Source organism: Pavona decussata, unplaced genomic scaffold (genome assembly GCF_977016875.1).
Source record: "Pavona decussata unplaced genomic scaffold, jaPavDecu1.1 SCAFFOLD_51, whole genome shotgun sequence".
In the NCBI taxonomy this organism is placed as follows: Eukaryota; Metazoa; Cnidaria; class Anthozoa; order Scleractinia; family Agariciidae; genus Pavona; species Pavona decussata.
In genome coordinates, this window is record NW_028145473.1 from 521172 (window position 1) to 542500 (window position 21329).

The 21329-nt window shown below is 38.3% G+C and overlaps 2 protein-coding genes and 2 pseudogenes across 2 annotated transcripts in view; all 4 read right to left on the reverse strand.

The window, feature by feature from the left end:
* The window catches only part of LOC146480958 (uncharacterized), a 153859-nt gene that overhangs the window by 94581 nt on the left and 37949 nt on the right, over window positions 1-21329 (reverse strand). The window lies entirely within an intron of this gene.
* LOC146480964 (uncharacterized) lies at window positions 4827-7534 on the reverse strand (annotated as a pseudogene).
* LOC146480965 (uncharacterized) lies at window positions 12813-14270 on the reverse strand. Its single transcript, XM_085108994.1, has one exon. The coding sequence runs from the start codon at window positions 14268-14270 to the stop codon at window positions 13233-13235; it is 1038 nt and encodes a 345-aa protein (XP_084965120.1). The 3' UTR covers window positions 12813-13232.
* Window positions 19521-21329, reverse strand: part of LOC146480966 (uncharacterized) — a 3841-nt pseudogene continuing 2032 nt past the window's right edge.

Below are 21329 nucleotides of genomic sequence, written 5' to 3' on the forward strand. Positions count from 1 at the left end.
CTTTTCATGAAACTGAATCAATATTGATAATTACAATACCAAAAATGCTCACACTACTTATAATAGTTACAACATCTACACTACTTACGATACTAACAATATTTACAACACTTGCAATACGAAAAAATACAACCTAGGGTAAAGTTTCGTTGAGTATTGATATAGTAAAATATGATTTATACATTATTTGCTATATATTACAGTGCGTTAAAGTACAAATAAACTTAAAGTACAAATAAACTTAACGTTGAAGAAGAAAAAGACTGTTCTGTGAGCATCAAACGAGCTTTTTTAGTGGAGAGAATGGCGTCACTATCGGCAAGAGACTTGAAGGGTTCACTACCAATCGGGTTACTGACCTTAGATTTTGCTTTTCCAAAGTTTAGGAATTGCCGCAAAAACACCTGCGTAATCGAGAAAATTACAGCGAACTCCAAATTTGCATTTGAAGTCTTCAAGACAAAGGAATCGATCGACCTTGGGTGTCAAGTAGGTCCGGCATACTTTCAAAATGCCTCTGTTAGCCCATGTTTTATAATAAATAGACTTTTCATTTATCCTTATAAAGCGGTTGTTCCATAATATCTCGTGTTGGATTTCCTTTTCATCGATAGGATCTTTGGAATTAAGTTCTTGCCAAACCGCTAAAACATTTTTATAAAAAGCAGGTAAATTTTTGAGGTCCAGCAATTTTAATTCGTAATTGCATTGAAATAGGAAAGGTCCTTCGACTTTGCTTAACATGGAGTCAAGAAGGGCGTACCAGTGGCTATCAGTCGCTTTGCAATAACGATTTACCCAGGCGATGTTAAGTGATTTAACCACGTCAACAAAATTCATCATATTAAGACCACCTTTGCAGATTGGTCCAACCATTGTTTTTCTTCTAACCTTGTCTGGTTTGAAGTTCCAAATGAAAGAGAAAATATTTCTATTGGCTTCTTTTACAAATTCGACAGGAACATTTAAAACGGAACAGCTGTAGGCAAGTTTAGCGAGAGCTAAATTTTTGACGATGGCGATTCTGCCTAGGATCGTTAAATGCGTGTCTACTTGACCAAATGCTTAGAACTTTTTAAAGTTTGGCGAGGCGCTCATCAAAATTTTATTCCCAGCGTGCACCGAGGTGGGGGAATTGTAAGGAAACGCAATTCCCAACGCAGTAACATTGCGACACATTTGGTTGCTAATTTATAGCGGAGCTCCCGCGCGCGCCACAAGGCGCGCGAGCGTAGCCCCATAGCTAAGACATTTTGGTAAACCCATCAGTCCGAGAAATTTTGGTTTGGTTATGACGTCACTTCCGTCCGACCGACCGTACAACGTACGTACGTACGTACGCTCCTCCATGTAAGCAATGTGAAATGAGACCCTCAAACCTTGTGCTGGAAATCAGGTTTTTTTCGGCGGGAAAATGCATGGCCAACTGCGCTGCCGGCCGCGTTTCTTTGGCAGGAAATTGCATCGCCAACTGCGTTTGAGAAAAAAAACAATTTTGAAGACGAAGTGTACGACAAACCACAAACTCAATTTATGAATAAGTCTACAAACATGTTAAGCAAAGAAAGGGAGATAGAAAGAGATCGAGAAAACAGGCGACGAAAAAGCGAAGTTCCACGTCACAGAGAGCGCTTGAGAGCGGTAGCAAACAGGCGAAACATGAGTGACGAACAAAGAGAGAAAGAACAGGAAAGGGTCCCGAAAAAACCCCGTGTTGCGGCACAGGGTTTGAGTGTCTCATTTCACATTGGCTTACATAAATGAGCGTATGACCCAGGTTGTTTTTCGGCGGGAAAATGCATGGCCAATTGCGTTGCCGGCCGCGTTTGTTTGGCGGGAAGTTGCATCGCCAACTGCGTTTGAGAAAAAAACAAAACAAAAAAAATAATTTTGAAGACGACAAGATACAAAGTCAATTTTTATATGTGACCAACAGCAGGGGAAAAAGCAAGGCAACTAGCGGCGGGAGAAACAAATCGACTGGCACGTCATCAGAATCTGGAAGTGAAATCACTTTACTCCGATCCGGCGTCACGAAACGTTGGATTTTTCCTCTTGAAGTGAAACGTTTCGCTCACTTAACGTTGTAAAACGAACGGAAAAATCAGCAATGGAATAAAGGGACTGGTTATTCTCAGATGAGGCGAGTACATTCATGCAATTTTGTTGACAAAACTTTGCTAGTTTGCTGGTTTGCAAGATATTGTTTTCTTGCAGTTTTGACACGCCGTTTAACTTAAGCTTAAGCTAATACTGCTAACTTCAGAACAGTATTTTGAGCTCATTTTTTCGGTCCATGTTGATTATTTTCCTCAGTTGGAGTTTTATTTTCTGATCCCGTCCAATTTTGCCGTCAAACAGCGGGAGAAAGAGCGAGGCGGATCGCGGCGGGAGAAACAAATCGATTTTTTTAGCAGCTTTTAGAGGCGGCACTTCATAAACAGCGGCCGAATCTTGAAGATAAATTATTTTATTTAATCAGTGTCTTATCCGGCGCGATGAAATGAAATTAAGATTCGATGGATTTTTTCTCTTGAAGTGAAACTCAACGTTGCAAACGAGCGAAAAAATCAGCAATCGAATAAAAGGACAGGTTATTCTCCAAAGAGGCGAGTATATTCATGTGATTTTGTTGACAAAACTTTGCTGTTTTTGCAAGATATTTTTTCTTGTAGTGTTGACATTGCAACTTGTTTAACCTCAGAGCAGCCTTTTGAGATCATTTTTCGGTCCATGTTCGTTATTTCCCTTGGAGTTTTATTTTCTAATCTCATTCCATTTTGCTTCATTTAAAAAAAAATTGATTCTGAGCTAAAATAGTCAGTCAAACAAACGTCTCCCAACATTGTATCGTTGGCATAAACTACTGACAAGTTTTTCCCGCATACATTTCTGACAATCTTGACAGAGAACAAACAAAAATACTCAAAACAGTAGGATATAACCGCAAAGATTAAGATGTGTGAGTTATTTTCACTGAAAGTCTTTTCAAAGAACGTTAAAAGTAAATGTAAAATTTAATTAAAGTGTGATTCCATTTTCATGAAAACAAAGTTTATGCAAAACATTCATTCGCTTGTTTTTTGTGAATTTTTCAAAAATCGTTGTTTAGTTTATTTCTGTACTTATTGCTATGAATTATCACAGTGCTTTTTTCATTTATTACTCAAAGATATATTTGAAGTGTGTTTTTTGGTTAGTGTATCCATTTTCTCTGAGGTTTATAGCGTACGGCCTTCTTGATAAGCAAAATTTACTAGACAATGACAGTGCCAGTAGCGCGCGTTGGCTGTTCACAAACTGTTTTGCCTTGATCATCTTAAAAACTGAAAACAATAATAAAAACAGAAAATATCATTTTGAGCCGTTTAAATTCCGCTTTTATAACACAGAGGGCAAAATGTTGCTAAAACTATCAAGGAACTTCGTAAAACAGTCAGTAAAACACTCATCGAAGGCGCAAGCAAACCAATGAACAAATTACTTTTTTTTTCGTAGCGTACAAAACAAAAAAACCCGACGAGAACAGTTCCCATTAAACACATGTAATTAAGAGAGAATACAAGTTTAATTCAGGAGCAAACTAACAACGATAAATCAAATGTTAGGCATTAATTGTTCACCAGCGCTGTGAAGCTTCCTACCGCTTGGAAATCACACGAACATAGATCGATACTAAGGATGGATGGATCCAAAGAAGGAACTTGCGGAGTAATTTCTTCCTGCTCCTTCCTCCCATCAAAAGGGCACTTTCATGCTCGGTTATCGTTCGTTGAAAGCACTTGGACGCCATGACTGATTTCAGTTTCTCAACCAAAAAAAATAAAATCAATCCGATCCAAGTCTTTAGCTTTTGACACAAATAATCTTTTGCTGTTTCTTATGAGAGACACCAAAATTAACCTTTAGGAATTTCCCTCCTAGCTGCAGCACTTGATTTCCATGTATTTTTGGTACAAAAAAGAACCCGGCTTAAAGAGTCGAACTTCGGAAGAACCTCAAAGAACTTGTTTTTTTTGGACACAAAATGCAGAAACCAACAAAATGTAAAACTGTCGTGCTCAGCCAATCAGGAGCGAGTATTTTCGCCGCTTGACCAATCAGGAGTAAGTAATTTTGCCCTCGGCGAAAGAAAAATTACGAAAAACTGCCCTCTGTTACAACAAATCAGCATTCAGTAATTTTGCCCTCTGTTTTAAATTGTTATTGTTGATGAGCAGTTAGCTGCATATGCATCGAAAATGTACTATATAACTGCAGAATTGATGAGGAACTCATAAGGTTATTTCGTTCATACAATAAGCAGACTTCTATTTTGGAGCTCCGCTTTTAGGCTTGGCTAAATATATATATTAATCTACATTTCAGAAAAAGCGTGATAGGGCGCCAGTTTTTAAAAGATTACGTGAACCACACCGTGCAGAGCGCTTTTCCTTGCCGCGAGCACCTTTGTATTTAAGGTATGCTGACTACAGCGTTTAATAGGTCTAGTAAGGTGAAAGTAGGTCTTAAGAGGGAGAAAGACGATGCAAACGATAACACCTAACATAAAAGAAACACTAATTGAACTGCCAGGCAGCCTATTGTATAGGAGAGCGCAAGTACAAAAGAGCAAGAATAACATGGGTTAGACTGGAAATAAACCAAACACCCTCCTACAAACTCTCCGCCAAAATTGAGAAATAAGTGACGCATAGAGAGGCGAGGTGTAAAATAGGAATACATAGCATAAATTAATTTTCGGGGAAGAAGAAGAAGAAGAAAAAACGAAAACAGATTTAACGGATATTTTAAGATCTTCAACTTCATAAATTCTTTTTACTTGATCACTTTGTGATTCTGACAAAAATTTCCCCATCAATGGTCCAGGCGTTATGCCACTGATTGTCCTTTCTAAACTTTCTAACTTTTGCAAACAGGTCGCGCCTGTTGCTGGGAAGGTTTTTATTTATGTAAACAGCCTTTGTATTATGGAAATAGTTGTTTAAACTTACTGACTTTAGGAGCTTTCTGGCCCTGTACAGCTCATTTTTGGATCTGTAAGATTTAAAGCCGTTGGTTCGCCGTTTAGCCATTCTGTGGCAGATGTCGATGTCGTTGTTGGAGATATGAACGTTGAGAATTTTCCCAAGCTTGATGATCTTTCCGGGGATATTTTCTTCAGGCGTCTCAGAGATACCATGTATTTCAAGATTATGCTTTCGACTGTATTGCTCTAAGTCATCTATTTGGTTTATGGCTGTGCAGAGGTCCTTATTAACTCCATTTAGGTCGACATTCAGTTCAGCGATTTTCTCAACTGCCTTGCGTACTGTTTGTTTAAGCGACGCAATGTCCTTTTTGAGCGCTTTGTTTTCCGTTTCCAAGCTCTCTACTTTGTTGATGTGAAACTCTAGAGACTTCTGGAGTTCTTCATAATGATTGCGTAGTGCTCGGTGAACTTTAAGCAGCTCGTCGGTGTTTCTTTGGATTTTGTTGAGTGCAATCCAGATGCTTGACAAATCGGCATGTTCAGCCTCCGCGAGCTCTATCTTACCTATCTATCTTACCTTCATTATCTCAGAGATAAGCCAGAGATAAAAGAACATCCTTATAGTCTTATGTTATCGATGACCAGCGTAATCAGTTTGCGTTGTAATTTCCGCTAAGAATTTCTGCTTAGTCCGTTTGCTTCCATTTCGAATACTTGCATTTTTTTTGCTACCCTGTTAGTTCACAATTTAATTTTGAGACCTTTTAAAAGTAATGATTTTAAATTTGAAATTCGCTAACCATTTGTATATTATCAATGGAAAGGCATAAAAAATGTCCGTTCCTCCTCCTCTCCGTCGTTGACAAAATCACAACACTTGTGGCCAAACATTCTTCTATTATATCAAATTACACGTCTGCAATCATAATAATAATAATAATAATAATAATAATAATAATAATAATAATAATAATAATAATAATAATAATAATAATAATGATAATGGTAATGATAATGAATGATAATGAATGATAATGATAATGATAATGATAATGATAATGATAATGATAATGATAATGATAATGATAATGATAATAATAATAATAATATTTATTTATATAGCGCTAATTAAAAATTGCTTAATAGCGCTTTTCAATAGGTTTTTTACATATTAAAAAGGTATAACTAATTTAAAAATTAGAATTAGCTAATTAAAAATTCATTAAATGATAAACTAACGTTAAAAATATAAACATTATATAATGCACCAGTTATTAAAGTTCACCAGTGTACCAGTTCTCAAACCCTCTTTAACACGTGAAAGATATGTCTTAAGCTTGCGATTACAAGCGTTCGTTTAGTTGGGTAGCAGAGAACTGTGTTATTTCTAACATGCGATCGGGCTTTGTTTGCGTTTCAGCAACGTTGGGGAGAGTCTAATCACGAGTTATGATATTTGCCTTGCGCAAAATGTGCAAATGGAGTGATTGGTTGATGGGGAATCACCTCCATGCAGTATGTGCGAGATGTTTCAAGGTAAAGAAATGGATCTTTCCTATATTCTTCAAATAAATTGTTGTCTGCATATTGAGGAGGTACTTCTCTTCGAACGTTTTCAATATACTCTTGCCAGGCTTGTACATAACCGCGTATAGATCGAGGATACCAGCGATGTAATGAATTCTTGACTGTCACGGGAAAAAACAAAAAGGCCTGTCCGCGGAATTTCAACTCCACGACACTCGTCACATACCGCCCTGTTTTCCACCAGGTAACAATCTCATGTCGTATGTTAAGGGGAAAAATATGACGAACCGCATTTGCATGAAACGCGTTGAACAGGTTGTCGAATTTTATGACTGGATTGGCAAGTGAAGTGCTGTTGAGTTTCCCACAGAAAATGCGCAGTTTACTTTGAACACACCGCCGTCCGTCTCCATTTTTCTCATAAATCAGCATCGCCGACGGCTGGTTCGTAATCCGGAAGCCAGATTTGAAAAAATTGGATTGGAGTACGCTGCTTCATCTCTGGAGAGGCTGCAGAGTTGAAGCTAAGCTCCACGTCGTCATCAGTGAAGATGTAGTAGATGTAACCGGATTTTCTCTTTATCGCCTCGAAGTAAAGCTTGTTTCGCCCTGTTCCCCAAGTAGTTGAATTATTGTAATATGACTTGCCAAGTTCTCTTGTTTGCATTCTTTTTTATAGCTCAGGACAATCACATCGCACTTGCACTTCGCAGCCGAGTGTAATCGCAAAGTTTCAACCAATTTCTGCCGCAGACACTGCTCCGTTTGCGTAAGAAAAACAAATGACCGCGAACCAATTTTGTCCTTCCTGAAACCATCAACATTTGAAGCTGCTCTTCGTAATTTAAACTTTTGAAAATTGCCCACGCGGGTTTTAATTATAATGATAGCAAAAAAAAAATTTCTGAAGCAACAATTATTGCCAAACAACAGAAACAACGCGACGTAGAGGACATAATATACGAAATCAATAACACTTGGTTTAAGGTGTACTTGAAAAATACACCCAGATGTTGCCATGACGAGCTTAGACATTTTTGAAAGAACGTTGGCTGATTACGACTAAAGATGTTATGCTAATACAAGTCTTCACTGTAATTAGTCCGACTAGCCTCGTTCAAGGTAAAATATTCTTTTGATTTTTTGAACTCAAGGACGAGGTTAGTAGAGCTAATTTGAATGCAAACGAAAGAATATTAAAATGTTAGCCATTTTTGCCTATGTATGAAGTGCAATTACCGCCAAAATTAACACTTGAAATTTTGCTATTCAGACAAGCAGTTCTGTTATCCAGTTCTGGTATTCTGTTATTGAGACATGCAGTTCTGTTAGGGACTGTGCAATTATTATCAGGAGGGGAGGAGGGGGGCTGAAAAGCCAGAGAAACCAGAGTTATCTAGCAAAAACTTAGACAGTACCCCCCCTCCAAAACTAAAAATTTAGTTGTAAGCCCCCCTCCGTTATGTTAAAAATAACGTCGCACCCCCCCCCCCCCCTCACCAACACACACACACACACACACGCACTCACTCCTCGCCGCCACCATTACCATAGATGCCTTTAAGTACATACCTTTTATATTGTCATGCTACTGTAATATACTGTATATTGTCATGCTACAATAATGGCAAACGTTATTATGTAACAGCTGGTATCGAGAAGGATGTTGATCGCTTGATTGAAGATTTAGACAAAGCATTTGCTAAGTACCGGGGTGCTTACCACATTGGCTCAAAATCCAAAACTTCTGAAGCAAGAAAGAGAAATGAACAGAGAAAAAAATCAAAGAACAGGAGATTGAACGCTTCAAATAACAGACGAAAAAGGGCTTGCATTATATTTAGATCTTTAGGAGGAGAGCCTGTTGAACTTTGTTATGAGCCAGAGATGTATGGAATTCAGCAAATCGATTCAGTCGATGAAGAAACATTACTTTTATTCACATTAAAAACCGACAAAGCCTGTCTACGAGATCTGTTTGATTCCCATTGTTTTACGGGGGATGCTGAAAAACAAGTGCATGATTTTTGCTTTACGTAGGGTCAGCTTAATTAAATAGAAGAAGGGTTAAAATTAATCAGTTATCTTTTCATTTTGATGGAATTTTTTCAATAATCGTTTAACAGCTGTTCGTATTGATATTTGCTACAGTCTATCATGAGGCCTGTATTGCGAATCTTTTATTGCGTTTAACTTTATTTACATGTCGAATAAAACTTAAGGCCCCCCCCCCCCCCCCCTCTGTCAAATGAGCGATTTTACTTTTGAGCCCCCCTATCTTGGCAGCAATTTTAGGTAATGCCCCCCCCCCCATCTCGTTTTTCTACCCCCCCCCCCCTCCTGATAATTATGGCACAGTCCCTTATTCAGTTCTGGTATTCTGCTATTGAAGTTCTGTTATTCACTTCTGGTATTTTGTTAGACATGCAGTTCTGGTATTCTGCTATTGAGACATGCAGTTTTGTTATTCAGTTCTGGTATTTTGTTATTCAGACATGCAGCCGGTTCTGTTATTCAGTTCTGATATTCTGCTATTCAGACATGCAGTTCTGTTGTTTACTTCTGATATTCTGTTATTCCAACAGTGAAACCTGCAGTTTCGTGATTGCGTAATGTCATTTTTCATGATGTGCATTTTATTTTGGTGTTTTGAAATGGTAACATGCAGTTCGGCATGACACTCAGTAACGAGTTTTCGACACAATAATTTATTTCCTGCCAAAATGTTTATCTTTTAAATTGTACCATGAGTCCTAGATGGCCGACGAACAGGAAATGATAACACGTCTTTTAAGTAATTCAGTCGGTGTTACCGTTAGGAAATTGACTTGAGAAACACTTACTTTTGATCGAATCGACAGCTTACGTATCGCGTTGATTGGCTGTATCACAGAACGGTAGAATACCTTGATACTGGAATTATTGACGCGAAAATACACAGTCAAACCTTCCTTTGCGACCACCTCTCGTAAGCGACCAACTCTCATTAGCGACCACTTTTCCAAAATACAAAACGTTTTCAAGTCAAATCACTATAGATGAAACCTTTCGTGGGCGACCACCTCTCGTAAGCGACCACTTTTAGAGATGATTGTTTAATATTTTCAATTCTTTTTAACCTCCCGTAAGCGACCAGTTGACACTCATTCTGCTGTATCTCTCACGGGCAGAAATTGAAAAGTATTTCGCTGTAACATATTGGCCACATCATTACAGCGGACGCCGTAAATCTCACAGTCGGAGCTACCGGAAGTGTCTCCTGATATAGCTTAACAATGAAACAATTGATAAAATACGCAGGCACTATACTGTACACTAAAATAAATTTACATTGAATACCTTGTAGGACAGTCAGTGCACGTTTTAAGCCTCAACTAAAATGACACGAGCGGCCTCCGAGAGAATAAAGTGCATTTAACTGTCCTGCAGGTGAGTTTATTGTTAGCTTCAAACTTATCGACGCACAAGTGTTGGATTCTTTTGCAACCTACACGCCTGCTGGTGTTTTTAATGCGTGTGACCACGTACATCACAGGTTTTATAAAAGAGTTGTTAACTTTTTGCTTATGTTCCGTTCCCTGAAAAATTTAGACATAGCCACCTGGAGTAATAAAAGAGTCAAATTGCCTCAATCACTGTACTAAGTAATTTGTGAGATACGAACAATAATCACCATAGACCCCAACATTTTTTGCCTGGAATAATTATGGACCAGTCTTAATATACTTGTAGCTAAGAAAAGTTATTACTATGGGTTTCGATAAGCACTGGCAAAAGGGTTAGGTCTCTGCAATTACGATATGTAAATTACCCGAAATTTAGACCCCCCGTGGACTGACCTCTGGTAAGCGACCACCTCCCGTAAGCGGAGTGGTGGTCGATTACGGGAGGTTCGACTGTAGTTCGCTGCCTAAGAGAAGCTAGACAATTTCTGTACGGATCGGCTGTCAAATGTTTGTTGTCAGTAATAGGCCTTTCCCGATTGCACTGGAAAAATCGCCATTGTTACATCTATTTTTTTTTCTATTTTTTATGTTTACATTGTATTTAAGGTGTGGCAAAATAAATAAATAAAAAATAAATAAATAAATAAAACTAGTGCTCAGTCTCTATAAAAATACTGAAATTTACAAAATAGTGCGCGAAAGTTGCTCGCAGTTTTATTTCCTAGCATATGTTTGTACATATTCCTAGTTTTATCAAACTCTTAACTCTCGATTTTTTAACATGCTGAGGTGACCATAAAGTGTAAGAACGTTTGTCGAACAGAAACTCTTTATTATCGCTGAGCCAAAAAAAAAAAAAAAAAAAGACTCGGGAGAGACCTAGAGAGGCCTGTCCCTATTGCGTTGGGCACTTTTTCTGGACTTTTTTCGATTTACATTTCCAGCACTCTCGAGCATTAAATTGACTTTTGAGCAGAATTTAAGCATTTTTACGCGTTTTGGGAAACATGTCAGCACATTTTTTACAATTTTCCATATTGTTAAATAACCCCTAGAGCAGAGAGGGTTCTGGAGTCGTTAGAACAAAAAGGTGATGGCAATGATAGGATGTCGAGTGGCGAAGAAAGCGAAAGCGTAAGGATTAAAGCCCGTAGATATAACATAGGAGACCAAGTTTTCCAGCGCCAGGCGTTCCATTTCCTCAATACTTTGGAGATCGGTAAAGGTAAACTGTAAAGCAAAATATAACTTTATTAACCCAGTTTCTTCATACATTATTATAAAAAGTTGAAATCTCCAGAAAAGCAACTTTTTTCAAACAATTATTTCGAATTTCTAAAACCACTGATGATGACATTTGACCCGCTCTTTGCAGTAAGGCAATCGCTTATACCAATCCCGAAAATTTAGCTTGTGACTGCATACACTTCTCTACTGAGCATAACAGCGTAAGAAAAAAAAAAAAACAGAAACTACTGTAACTTGTTAAAAAAAACGCTCCGCTCAATTACAATGTCTAAAAAAATTGATTGTCAATGAATTTTTTGGAATAAATGGGCTTCAATATCACCAGTGAAAAAAAAAAATACCTGTGAGGGGGTTTCGAGTCCTTGGTCCGAAATGCTGCATGGATCCACCAGCGTAAGTGGAGTGTTGGAAATTTACTAGTTCAAAATAAAATAAGATTAGCGATACTGAAAATGTAAAATTAAAAACGTCTAAGTATTCAACAAAAGACAATTGTGTTGATCAATGAAGCATGAACATCCTTTGACAAGAAACAGTATGTCGCATGAATCAAAGGCCATTTCACAAGGTCTTTTAAATCCCTGTTGTGGCGCCATGAAACTAAATCCAGAAAGAACGGGAGTTTAAAAAAAAAAAAACAAACAAACAAACAAACAAACAAACCTCGTGTGTCATTATTTCTAAACTCACCTCAACGTTACAAAAATTCCCGCCAACTTATTTTGCATGCAAACTTATCTCTCATTTCAAGGCCTGATTCCAAAAAGAAAGCAGTCACAATGAGATAATGACCTAGCACAAATAGCCATTAAAAGGTAACATCACAATTACTTGCTGGTCTAGTTCGGAGCATGTTTCCATCAATTCATCGAACGCGCTCTACGGCTCGTTCACTTGTAACTAAGAAGTGAATTCGAAAAAAATAAAGTTTGTCAAATTAGAAAAAGTTAAAAAAAAATGATTTAAAGTTTCACATACAGATACGTACCATTACAGCAGTATTGCTAGTTGTCGCAGGGTCCTAAATAACAGTTGTATGATCGGTGGGAAGCTAAAATGAAAACATTCGATTAGAAAATATTCGACAGAAGATGACACAAGACTGCTCGTCAATGAATTGCTATGAATACGCGTTAACTTACCTCAAAAGTAATATCTTTAAGACTGAGCTCTAAAAGTGTATGGTTCGCTAAAGGAAAGAAATCTTCTGGAATATGAACAGAAGCTCTAAAATTGTCCCATTCGTCCATGGTAGAACATCTGTTTAACGCGGCTTCGATATCGGAAGAGTTTGTAAAAGCCATCGTAATAAAATTACTAGATTTATCGGTGGTCTGTAAAAACCTTGGAAATTACAATTTTCCACAAACTGCGAGCTGATGCGTTTGACGAAAAACCCTCTTTTATTTCCACGACGACCAATCAGCTTTGGGTTGCCTACCTGACAACGATCCATCAATCAAGGGTGCATGCTAACCTGTCAACGCACCCGCCACACAGCCTTTGGTGACGTTGCAATTTATGTTGAATATTTTTAACGCCTCACGTTAATTAGAACCCTCCTTAAAAATGTACACCAAGACACATTTTATGCTCCATAAATTAAGGAGACTGCCGCGCAATTTGTTTTAATTTTATTCCTCCCCATTTCAAGAAGATTCCTCCCCAAATTCCAGGTATAATTCTAATCCTACCACACTACTCATCAAATTACACCTCTGCGATCCCTTCAACAGATTTTTTTTAAACATATTAAAAAGATATATCTAATTTAAAATTACAACCAGCTAATTACAAATTCATTATAAGATAAACTAAAGTTAAACATATAAACATTACATAAGGCACCAATTGTTAAAACTTAAAGTTCTCAAACCCTCTTTAACATATAAAACCCCTTTTAAAAAGATATGTCTTAAGCTTGCGATTACCAGCGTTCGTGTGGTTGGGTACCAGCAGACAACTGTGTTATTTTTAACCTGCGATCAGGGTTTATTTGCGTTTCAGCAACGTCGGGTAGAGCCTAATCACAGGTTATGTTATTTGCCATGCTCGAAATGTGCAAATGGAATGATTGGTTGATGGGGAATCACCTCCCTGCAATATGTGCGAGATGTTTCAACGTAAAGAAATGGATCTTTCCTATATTCTTCAAATAAACTGTTGTCTGCATATTGAGGAGGCGCGTCTCTTCGAACGTTTTCAATATACTCTTGCCAGGCTTGTACAACACCGTGTACAGATCGAGGATAGCTGCGATGTAATGGATTCTTGATTGTCACGGGAAAAAACAAAAGGGCCTGTCCGCGGAATTTCAACTCCACGACACTCGTCACATACCGCCCTGTTTTCCACCAGGTAACATTCTCATGTCGTGTGTCAAGGGGAAAAATATGACGAACCGCATTTGCATGAAACGCGTTGAACAGGTTGTCGAATTTTATGACTGGATTGGCAAGTGAACTGCTGTTGAGTATCCCACAGATATTGCGCAGTTTACTTCGAACACGCCGCCGTCCGTCTCCAGTTAACCCATAATCGGCAACGCCGACGGCTGGTTCGTAATCCAGAAGCCAGTTTTGGAAAACTTGGATTGGAGTACGCTGCTTCATCTCTGGAGAGGCTACAGAGTTGAAGCTAAGCTCCACGTCATCATCAGTGAAGATGTAGTAGATGTAACCGGATTTTCTCTTTATCGCCTCGAAGTAAAGCTTGTTTCGTCCTGTTCCCCAAGTAGTTGAATTATCAAATATATATGTAATATGACTTGCCAAGTTCTCTTGTTTGCATTCTTTTTTATAGCTCAGGACAATCACATCGCACTTGCACTTCGCAGCCGAGTGTAATCGCAAAGTTTCAACCAATTTCTGCCGCAGACACTGCTCCGTTTGCGTAAGAAAAACAAATGGCCGCGAACCAATTTTGTCCTTCCCGAAACCATCAACATTTGAAGCTGCTCTTGGTAATTTAAACTTTTCAAAATTGCCCACGGGGATTATGACAATAATGACAGCAAAAAAAACTTCTAAGGCAACAATTATTGCCAAACAACAGAAACAACGCGACGTAGAGGACATAATATACGAAATCAATAACACTTGGTTTAAGGTGTACTTGAAAAATACACCCAGATGTTGTCATGACGAGCTTAGACATTTTTGAAAGAACGTTGGCTGATTACGACTTAAGATGTTATGCTAATACAAGTCTTCACTGTAATTAGTCCAACTAGCCTCGTTCAAGGTAAAATATTCTTTTGATTTTTTGAACTCAAGGACGAGGTTAGTAGAGCTAATTTGAATGCAAACGAAAGAATATTAAAATGTTAGCTATTTTTGCCTATGTATGAAGTGTAATTACACCCAAAATTAACACTTGGTATTTTGCTATTCAGACATGCAGTTCTGTTATTCAGTTCTGGTATTCTGTTATTGAGACATGCAGTTCTGTTATTCAGTTCTGGTATTCTGCTATTGAAGTTCTGTTATTCGCTTCTGGTATTTTGTTAGACATGCAGTTCTGGTATTCTGCTATTGAGACATGCAGTTTTGTTATTCAGTTCTGGTATTTTGTTATTTAAACATGCAGTTCTGTTGTTTAGTTCTGATATTCTGCTATTCCAACAGTGAAACCTGCAGTTTCGTGATTGCGTTATGTCATATTTCATGATGTGCATTTTAATTTCGTGTTTTCAAATGGTAATATGCAGTTCGGCATGACACTCAGTAACGAGTTTTCGACACAATAATTTATTTCCTGCCAAAATGTTTATATTTAAAGGGAGGGGTTCACGGTTCTGCGCATGTCCATGAATCAAAATACTTTTTCGCCTTTGCTCACTATGAACGAAGCCTGTTTAATTTAACTCGTTGTTTATGAACCATTCAGAAGGGAATAGGTAACTCAGGTAGTAATTTTTTTCCTACGATTGCGTTATTTCGTATGCAAATAACTGTAAATACATCAACGGTGGAATAAATCCTACGGGTCAACGCTAAATTCAATATCGACAATATGAGTACAATCTACTAGCATTTTCCGTGAATTTTGGTCATCAGTCATTTTTCTTGGACTAATTATAGAATGTGATTTCTCAAGTACATGCGAGTGGGAGTTTAGGGCCATAAAGTTGATAAGAAAGAGAAAAAAGCATTTAGATTCATGCACATGCGCTGAAATGTGAACCCCTCACCTTTTAATTTATACCATGAGTCCTAGATGGCCAACGAACAGGAAATGATAACACGTCTTTTAAGTAATTCAGTCGGTGTTATCGTTAGGAAATTGACTTGAGAAACACTTACTTTTGATCGAATCGACAGCTTACAGTATCGTAAGAACGGTAGGATACCTTGATACTGGAATTATTGACGCGAGAATACAGTCGAACCTCCCTTTGCGACCACCTCTCGTAAGTTCTTGTAAGCGACCCCCTCTCATTAGCGACCACTTTTCCAAAATACAAAACGTTTTCAAGTCAAATCACTATAGATGGAAGCTCTCGTAGGCCACCACTTCTCGTAAGCGACCACTTTTAGAGATGATTGTTTAATATTTTCAATTGTTTTTAACCTCCCGTAAGCGACCAGTTGACACTCATTCTGCTGTATCTCTCACTGGCAGAAATTGAAAAGTGTTTCGCTGTGACATATTGGCCACATCATTACAGCGGACGCCGTAAAGCCGCCGTTACACGTTGAAACTTTTAGCTGAAACTTGTGTGCAACAGCGAACGAGACCAGTTTCGCGAAGAGGTGTTACACGGTGAAACTCTTGTTTTTTCACCACTGCGACCGTTGCGAGCCGTTGCAGAAGTAGAAAGCGGTTCTACTTTTCGTGAAACTTGTCTCGCAACGGAAGTTCGAAAAAGTTTCACGAAACCGACCATGTTACACGGTGCAACACCTGCGGAAACTTGTTTCGCAGCGCCGTTGCACACAAGTTTCAGCTAAAAGTTTCAACGTGTAACGGCGGCTTAAATCTCACAGTCGGAGCTACCGGAAGTGTCTCCTGATATAGCTTAGCAATGAAACAATTAATAAAATACACAGGCGCTATACTGTACACTGAAATAAACTTTAATCACATTGAACACCTTGTAGGACAGCCAGTGCACGTTTTAAGCCTCAACTAAAATGACACGAGCGGCCTCCGAGAGAATATAGTGCATTTAGCTCAGTCCTGCAGCTGAGTTTATCGTTAGCTCCAAACTTATCGACGCACAAGTGTTGGACTGTTTTGCAGCCTACACGCCTGCTGGTGTTTTTAATGCGTGTGACCACGTACATCACAGGTTTTATAAAAGAGTTGTTAACTTTTTGCTTATGTTCCGTTCCCTGAAAAATTTAGACATAGCCACCTGGAGTAATAAAAGAGTCAAATTGCCTCAATCACTGTACTAAGTAATTTGTGAGATACGAACAATAATCACCATAGACCCCAACATTTTTTGCCTGGAATAATTACGGACCAGTCTTAATATACTTGTAGCTAAGAAAAGTTATTACTATAGGTTTCGATAAGCACTGGCAAAAGGGTTAGGTCTCCGCAATTACCATATGTAAATAACCCGAAATTTAGACCCCCCGTGGACTGACCTCTGGTAAGCGACCAGCTCCCGTAAGCGACCACATATCCTTGACATTATGGGTGGTCGCTTACGGGAGGTTCGACTGTAGTTCGCTGCCCAAGGGAAGCTAGAGAATTTCTGTACGGATCGGCTGTCAAATGTTTGTTGTCAGCAATAGGCCTTTCCCGATTGCGCTGGAAAAATCGCCAAAACATGGCAAAAAAGTGCTCAAACTAGTGCTCGGTTTCTATAAGAAGTGCTTGAAATTTACAAAATAGTGCACGAAGGTTGCCCGCAGTTACGTTTTTTATTATTTCCTAGCATATTTTTGTACATGTTCCTAGTTTTATCAAACTCTTAACTCTCGATTTTCTTACATACTGAGGTGACCATAAAGTATAACAACGTTTGTCGAACAAAAACTCTTTATTACCGCTGAGCTAAAAAAAATTGTGAGAGGCCTAGCTAGGCCTGTCCCTACTACGTTGGGCAGTTTTTCTGCCCTTTTTTCGATTTACATTTCCAGCACTCTCGAGCGTTAATTTGACTTTTGAGCAGAATTTAAACATTTTTACGCTTTTTGGGAAACATATCAGCACATTTTTTACAATTTTCCATGTTGTTAAATATCCCCTAGCGCAGAGAGGGCCATGGAGTCGTTAGAACAAAAAGGTGATGGCAATGATAGCATGTCGAGTGGCGAAGAAAGCGAAAGCGTAAGGATTAAACCCCGTGTATATATCCTAAGAAAACAAGTTTTCCAGCGCTAGGCGTTCCATTTCATCAATACTTTGGAGACAGTTTGGTACCCGTAAACTGTAAAGCAAAATATAATTTTATTAACCCAGTTTCTTCATACATTGTCATCAAGTGTTGAAATCTCCAGAAAAGCAACTTTTTTCAAACAATATATTATTTCGAATTTCTGAAACCACTGATGATGACATTTGACCCGCTCTTGCAGTCAGACAATCGCTTATACCAATCCCGAAAATTTAGCTTGTGACTGCATACACTTCTCTGGTGAGCATAAGAGCGTAAAAAAAAAAACCAGAAACTACTGTAACTTGTTAAATAAAATGCTCCGCCTACTTACTATGTCTTAAAAAAAAAAAACGGTCAATGAATTTTTATGGGATAAAATGGGCTTCAGTATCACTAGTCAACATGGAAAAAAAAAAAAAAAAACTACCTGTGAGGGGGTTTCAAGTCCTTTCTCCGAAATGCTGCATGGCTCCACCGGTGTAAGTGGAGTATTGGCAATTTCCTAGTTCAAAATAAAATAAGATTAGCGATACTGAAAATGTAAAATTAAAAACGTCTGAGCATTCAACAAAAGAGAATTGTGTTGATCAATGAAGCATGAACATCCTTTGACAAGAAACAGTATGTCGCGTAAATCAAAGGCCATTTCACAAGCTTTTTTAAATCCCTGTTGTGGCGCCATGAAACTAAATCTAAAAATAATGGGAGTTAAAAAAACAAAAAAACAAAACTCGTGTGTCATGGCAATTAAAAAGGTTTTGACTGTGCAACTAACATCACACTTACTTGCTGTTCTCTTTCGGAGCACGTTTACATCAATTCATCGAACGCGCTCGTAGGTTGGCTGTCTTGTAACAGTAAGAAGTGAATTCGAATAAAATAAAGTTTGTCAAATTAGAATAAGTTAAAAAAAAAATGATATAAAGTTTTACATATAGATACGCACCATTAATGGCTAGTTGTCGCGGGGTCCAAAATGACATCCTCAGTTGTATGATCGTTGGGAAGCTAAAATGAAAACATTCGATTAGAACACATTCGACAGAAGATGACACGAGACTGCTCGTCAATGAATTACTATGAATACGCGTTAACTTACCTCAAAAGTCATATCTTGGGGACTGCGCTCTAAAAGCCTCTGGTTCGCTAAAGGAAAGAACTCTTCTGGAATATGAACAGAAGCTATAAAATTCTCCCATTCGTCCATGGTAGAACATCTGCTTAACGCGGCTTCGATATCGGAAGAGTTGGTAAAAGCCATCGTAATAAAATTACTAGATTTATCGGTTGTCTTTAAAAACCTTGAAAATTACAATTTTCCACAAACTGCGAGATGATGCGTTTGACGAAAAGCCCCCTTTTATTTCCACGACGACCAATCAGCTTTGGGTTGCTTACTTGACAACGATCCATCAATCAAGGGTGCATGCTAGCCTGTCAACGCTCCCACACATCCTTTTGTGGCGTCGCAATTTATGTTGAATAAAATTCCCGCGCATTTTTAACGTCTCACGTTAATTAGAATCCTCCCTAAAAATGTACACGAAGACATATTCTAGCTCCATAAATTAAGGAGTCCGCCGCACAATTTGTTTTAATTTCATTACTCCCCATTTTAACAAGATTCCTCCCCAAATTCCAGGTATAATTCTAACCCTACTACACTACTCATCAAATTACACGTCTGCGATCACTTTCAACAGGGTTTTTTTACATGTTAAAAAGATAAATCTAATTTAAAATTACAATCAGCGAATTCCAAATTCGTTACAAGGTAAACTTAAGTTAAAAATATAAACATCATATAATGGAGCAACTAATAAAACTTAAAGTTCTCAAACCCTCTTTAACACATAAAAGCCCTTTTAAAAAGATGTCTTAAGCTTGCGATTGCCAACGTTCGCTTGGTTGGGTACTAGCAGACAACACGTGTTATTTTTCAGGCTTTATTTGCGTTTCAGCAACATTGGGGAGAGTCTAATCACAGGTTATATTATTTGCCTTGCGCAAAATGTGCAAATGGAATGATTGGTTTATGGGGAATCACCTCCCTGCAGTATGTGCGAGATGTTTTAAGGTAAAGAAATGGATCTTTCCTATATTCTTCAAATAAACTGTTGTCTGCATATTGAGGAGGTGCTTCTCTTTGAACGTTTTCAATATAGTCCTTCCAGGCTTGTACAACACCGCGTACAGATCGAGGATAGCTGCGATGTAATGGTTTCTTGATTGTCACGGGAAAAAGAGCCTGTCCGCGGAATTTCAACTCCACGACACTCGTCACATACCGCCCTGTTTTCCACCAGGTAACATTCTCATGTCGTGTGTTAAGGGGAAAAATATGACGAACCGCATTTGCATGAAACGCGTTGAACAGGTTGTCGAAAATTATGACTGGATTGGCAAGTGAAGTGCTGTTGAGTATCCCACAGATTTTGCGCAGTTTACTTTAAACACGCCGCCGTCCGTCTTTAGTTACCCCATAATCGGCAACGTCGTAATCCAGAAGCCAGTTTTGGAAAGCTTGGATTAGAGTACGCTGCTTCATCTCTGGAGAGGCTGCAGAGTTGAAGCTAAGCTCCACGTCATCATCAGTGAAGATGTAGTAGATGTAACCGGATTTTCTCTTTATCGCCTCGAAGTAAAGCTTGTTTCGTCCTGTTCCCCAAGTAGTTGAATTATCAAACACATATGTAATATGGCGCGGCGAGTTACCTTGTTTGCATTCTTTGTTATAGCTCAGGACAATCACATCGCACTTGCACTTCGTAGCCGAGTGTAATCGCAAATTTTCAACCAATTTCTGCCGCAGACACTGCTCCGTTTGCGTAAGAAAAACAAATGGCCGCGAACCAATTTTGTCCTTCACGAAACCATCAACATTTGAAGCTGCTGTTCGTAATTTAAACTTTTGAAAATTGCTTACGCGGGTTTTAACGATAATGATAGCCAAAAAAACTTCTAAGGCAACAATTATTGCCAAACAACAGAAACAACGCGACGTAGAGGACATAATATACGAAATCAATAACACTTGGTTTGAGGTGTACTTGACAAATGCATCCACATGTTGCCATGACGAGCTTGGACATTTTTGAAAGAACTTTGGGTGATTACGACTAAAGATGTTATGCTAATACAAGTCTTCACTGTAATTACTCCGACTAGCCTCGTTCAAGGTAAAATATTCTTTTATTTTTTAAACTCAAGGACGAGGTTAGTGGAGCTAATTTGAAAGCAAACGAAAGAATATTAAAATGTTAGCCAATTACCGCCAAAATGAATAACTGGTATTTTGGTATTCGGACATGCAGTTCTGTTATTCAGTTCTGGTATTTTGTTATTCAGACATGCAGTTCTGTTATTCATTTCTAAAATTTCTAAAATGGGGAATCTCTAAGAGGGGGAATTTATAAAAAGGGGAATCTCTAAACGGGAGATTCTATCAACAAACTGGATAAATCTATGAACGTTTTAGAAGTAGAGTTTTTCCTTAGAGACATTTACAGCATTTGCCAACAACCAATAATATTATTGACAGTTGTTGCCATAATTACTAGATATATAAGATAAAAATAAATTGTTGTCGTCGCTTGCCGCAATATCTTCGGTAGGGGTGGTCTAAAAAATTTATGCCAATCGATACCAAAGGGCCACATACAGCAAGAGAAATCGAATTTTCTACAGCATCTTACTGCAAAACGGTAAAGATGAAAGCGCAATTGAATCTCTGAATAAGCCGTAGACTCAAAATGACTGCAACTGGAACCGGGCCTGGCATCTGTAACACGGGTCGACCATC

Excerpts from the sequence above, each read along its gene's own strand:
- LOC146480965 (XM_085108994.1), bottom strand. The coding sequence starts at position 14,270 with ATGTCCTCTACGTCGCGTTGTTTCTGTTGTTTGGCAATAATTGTTGCC.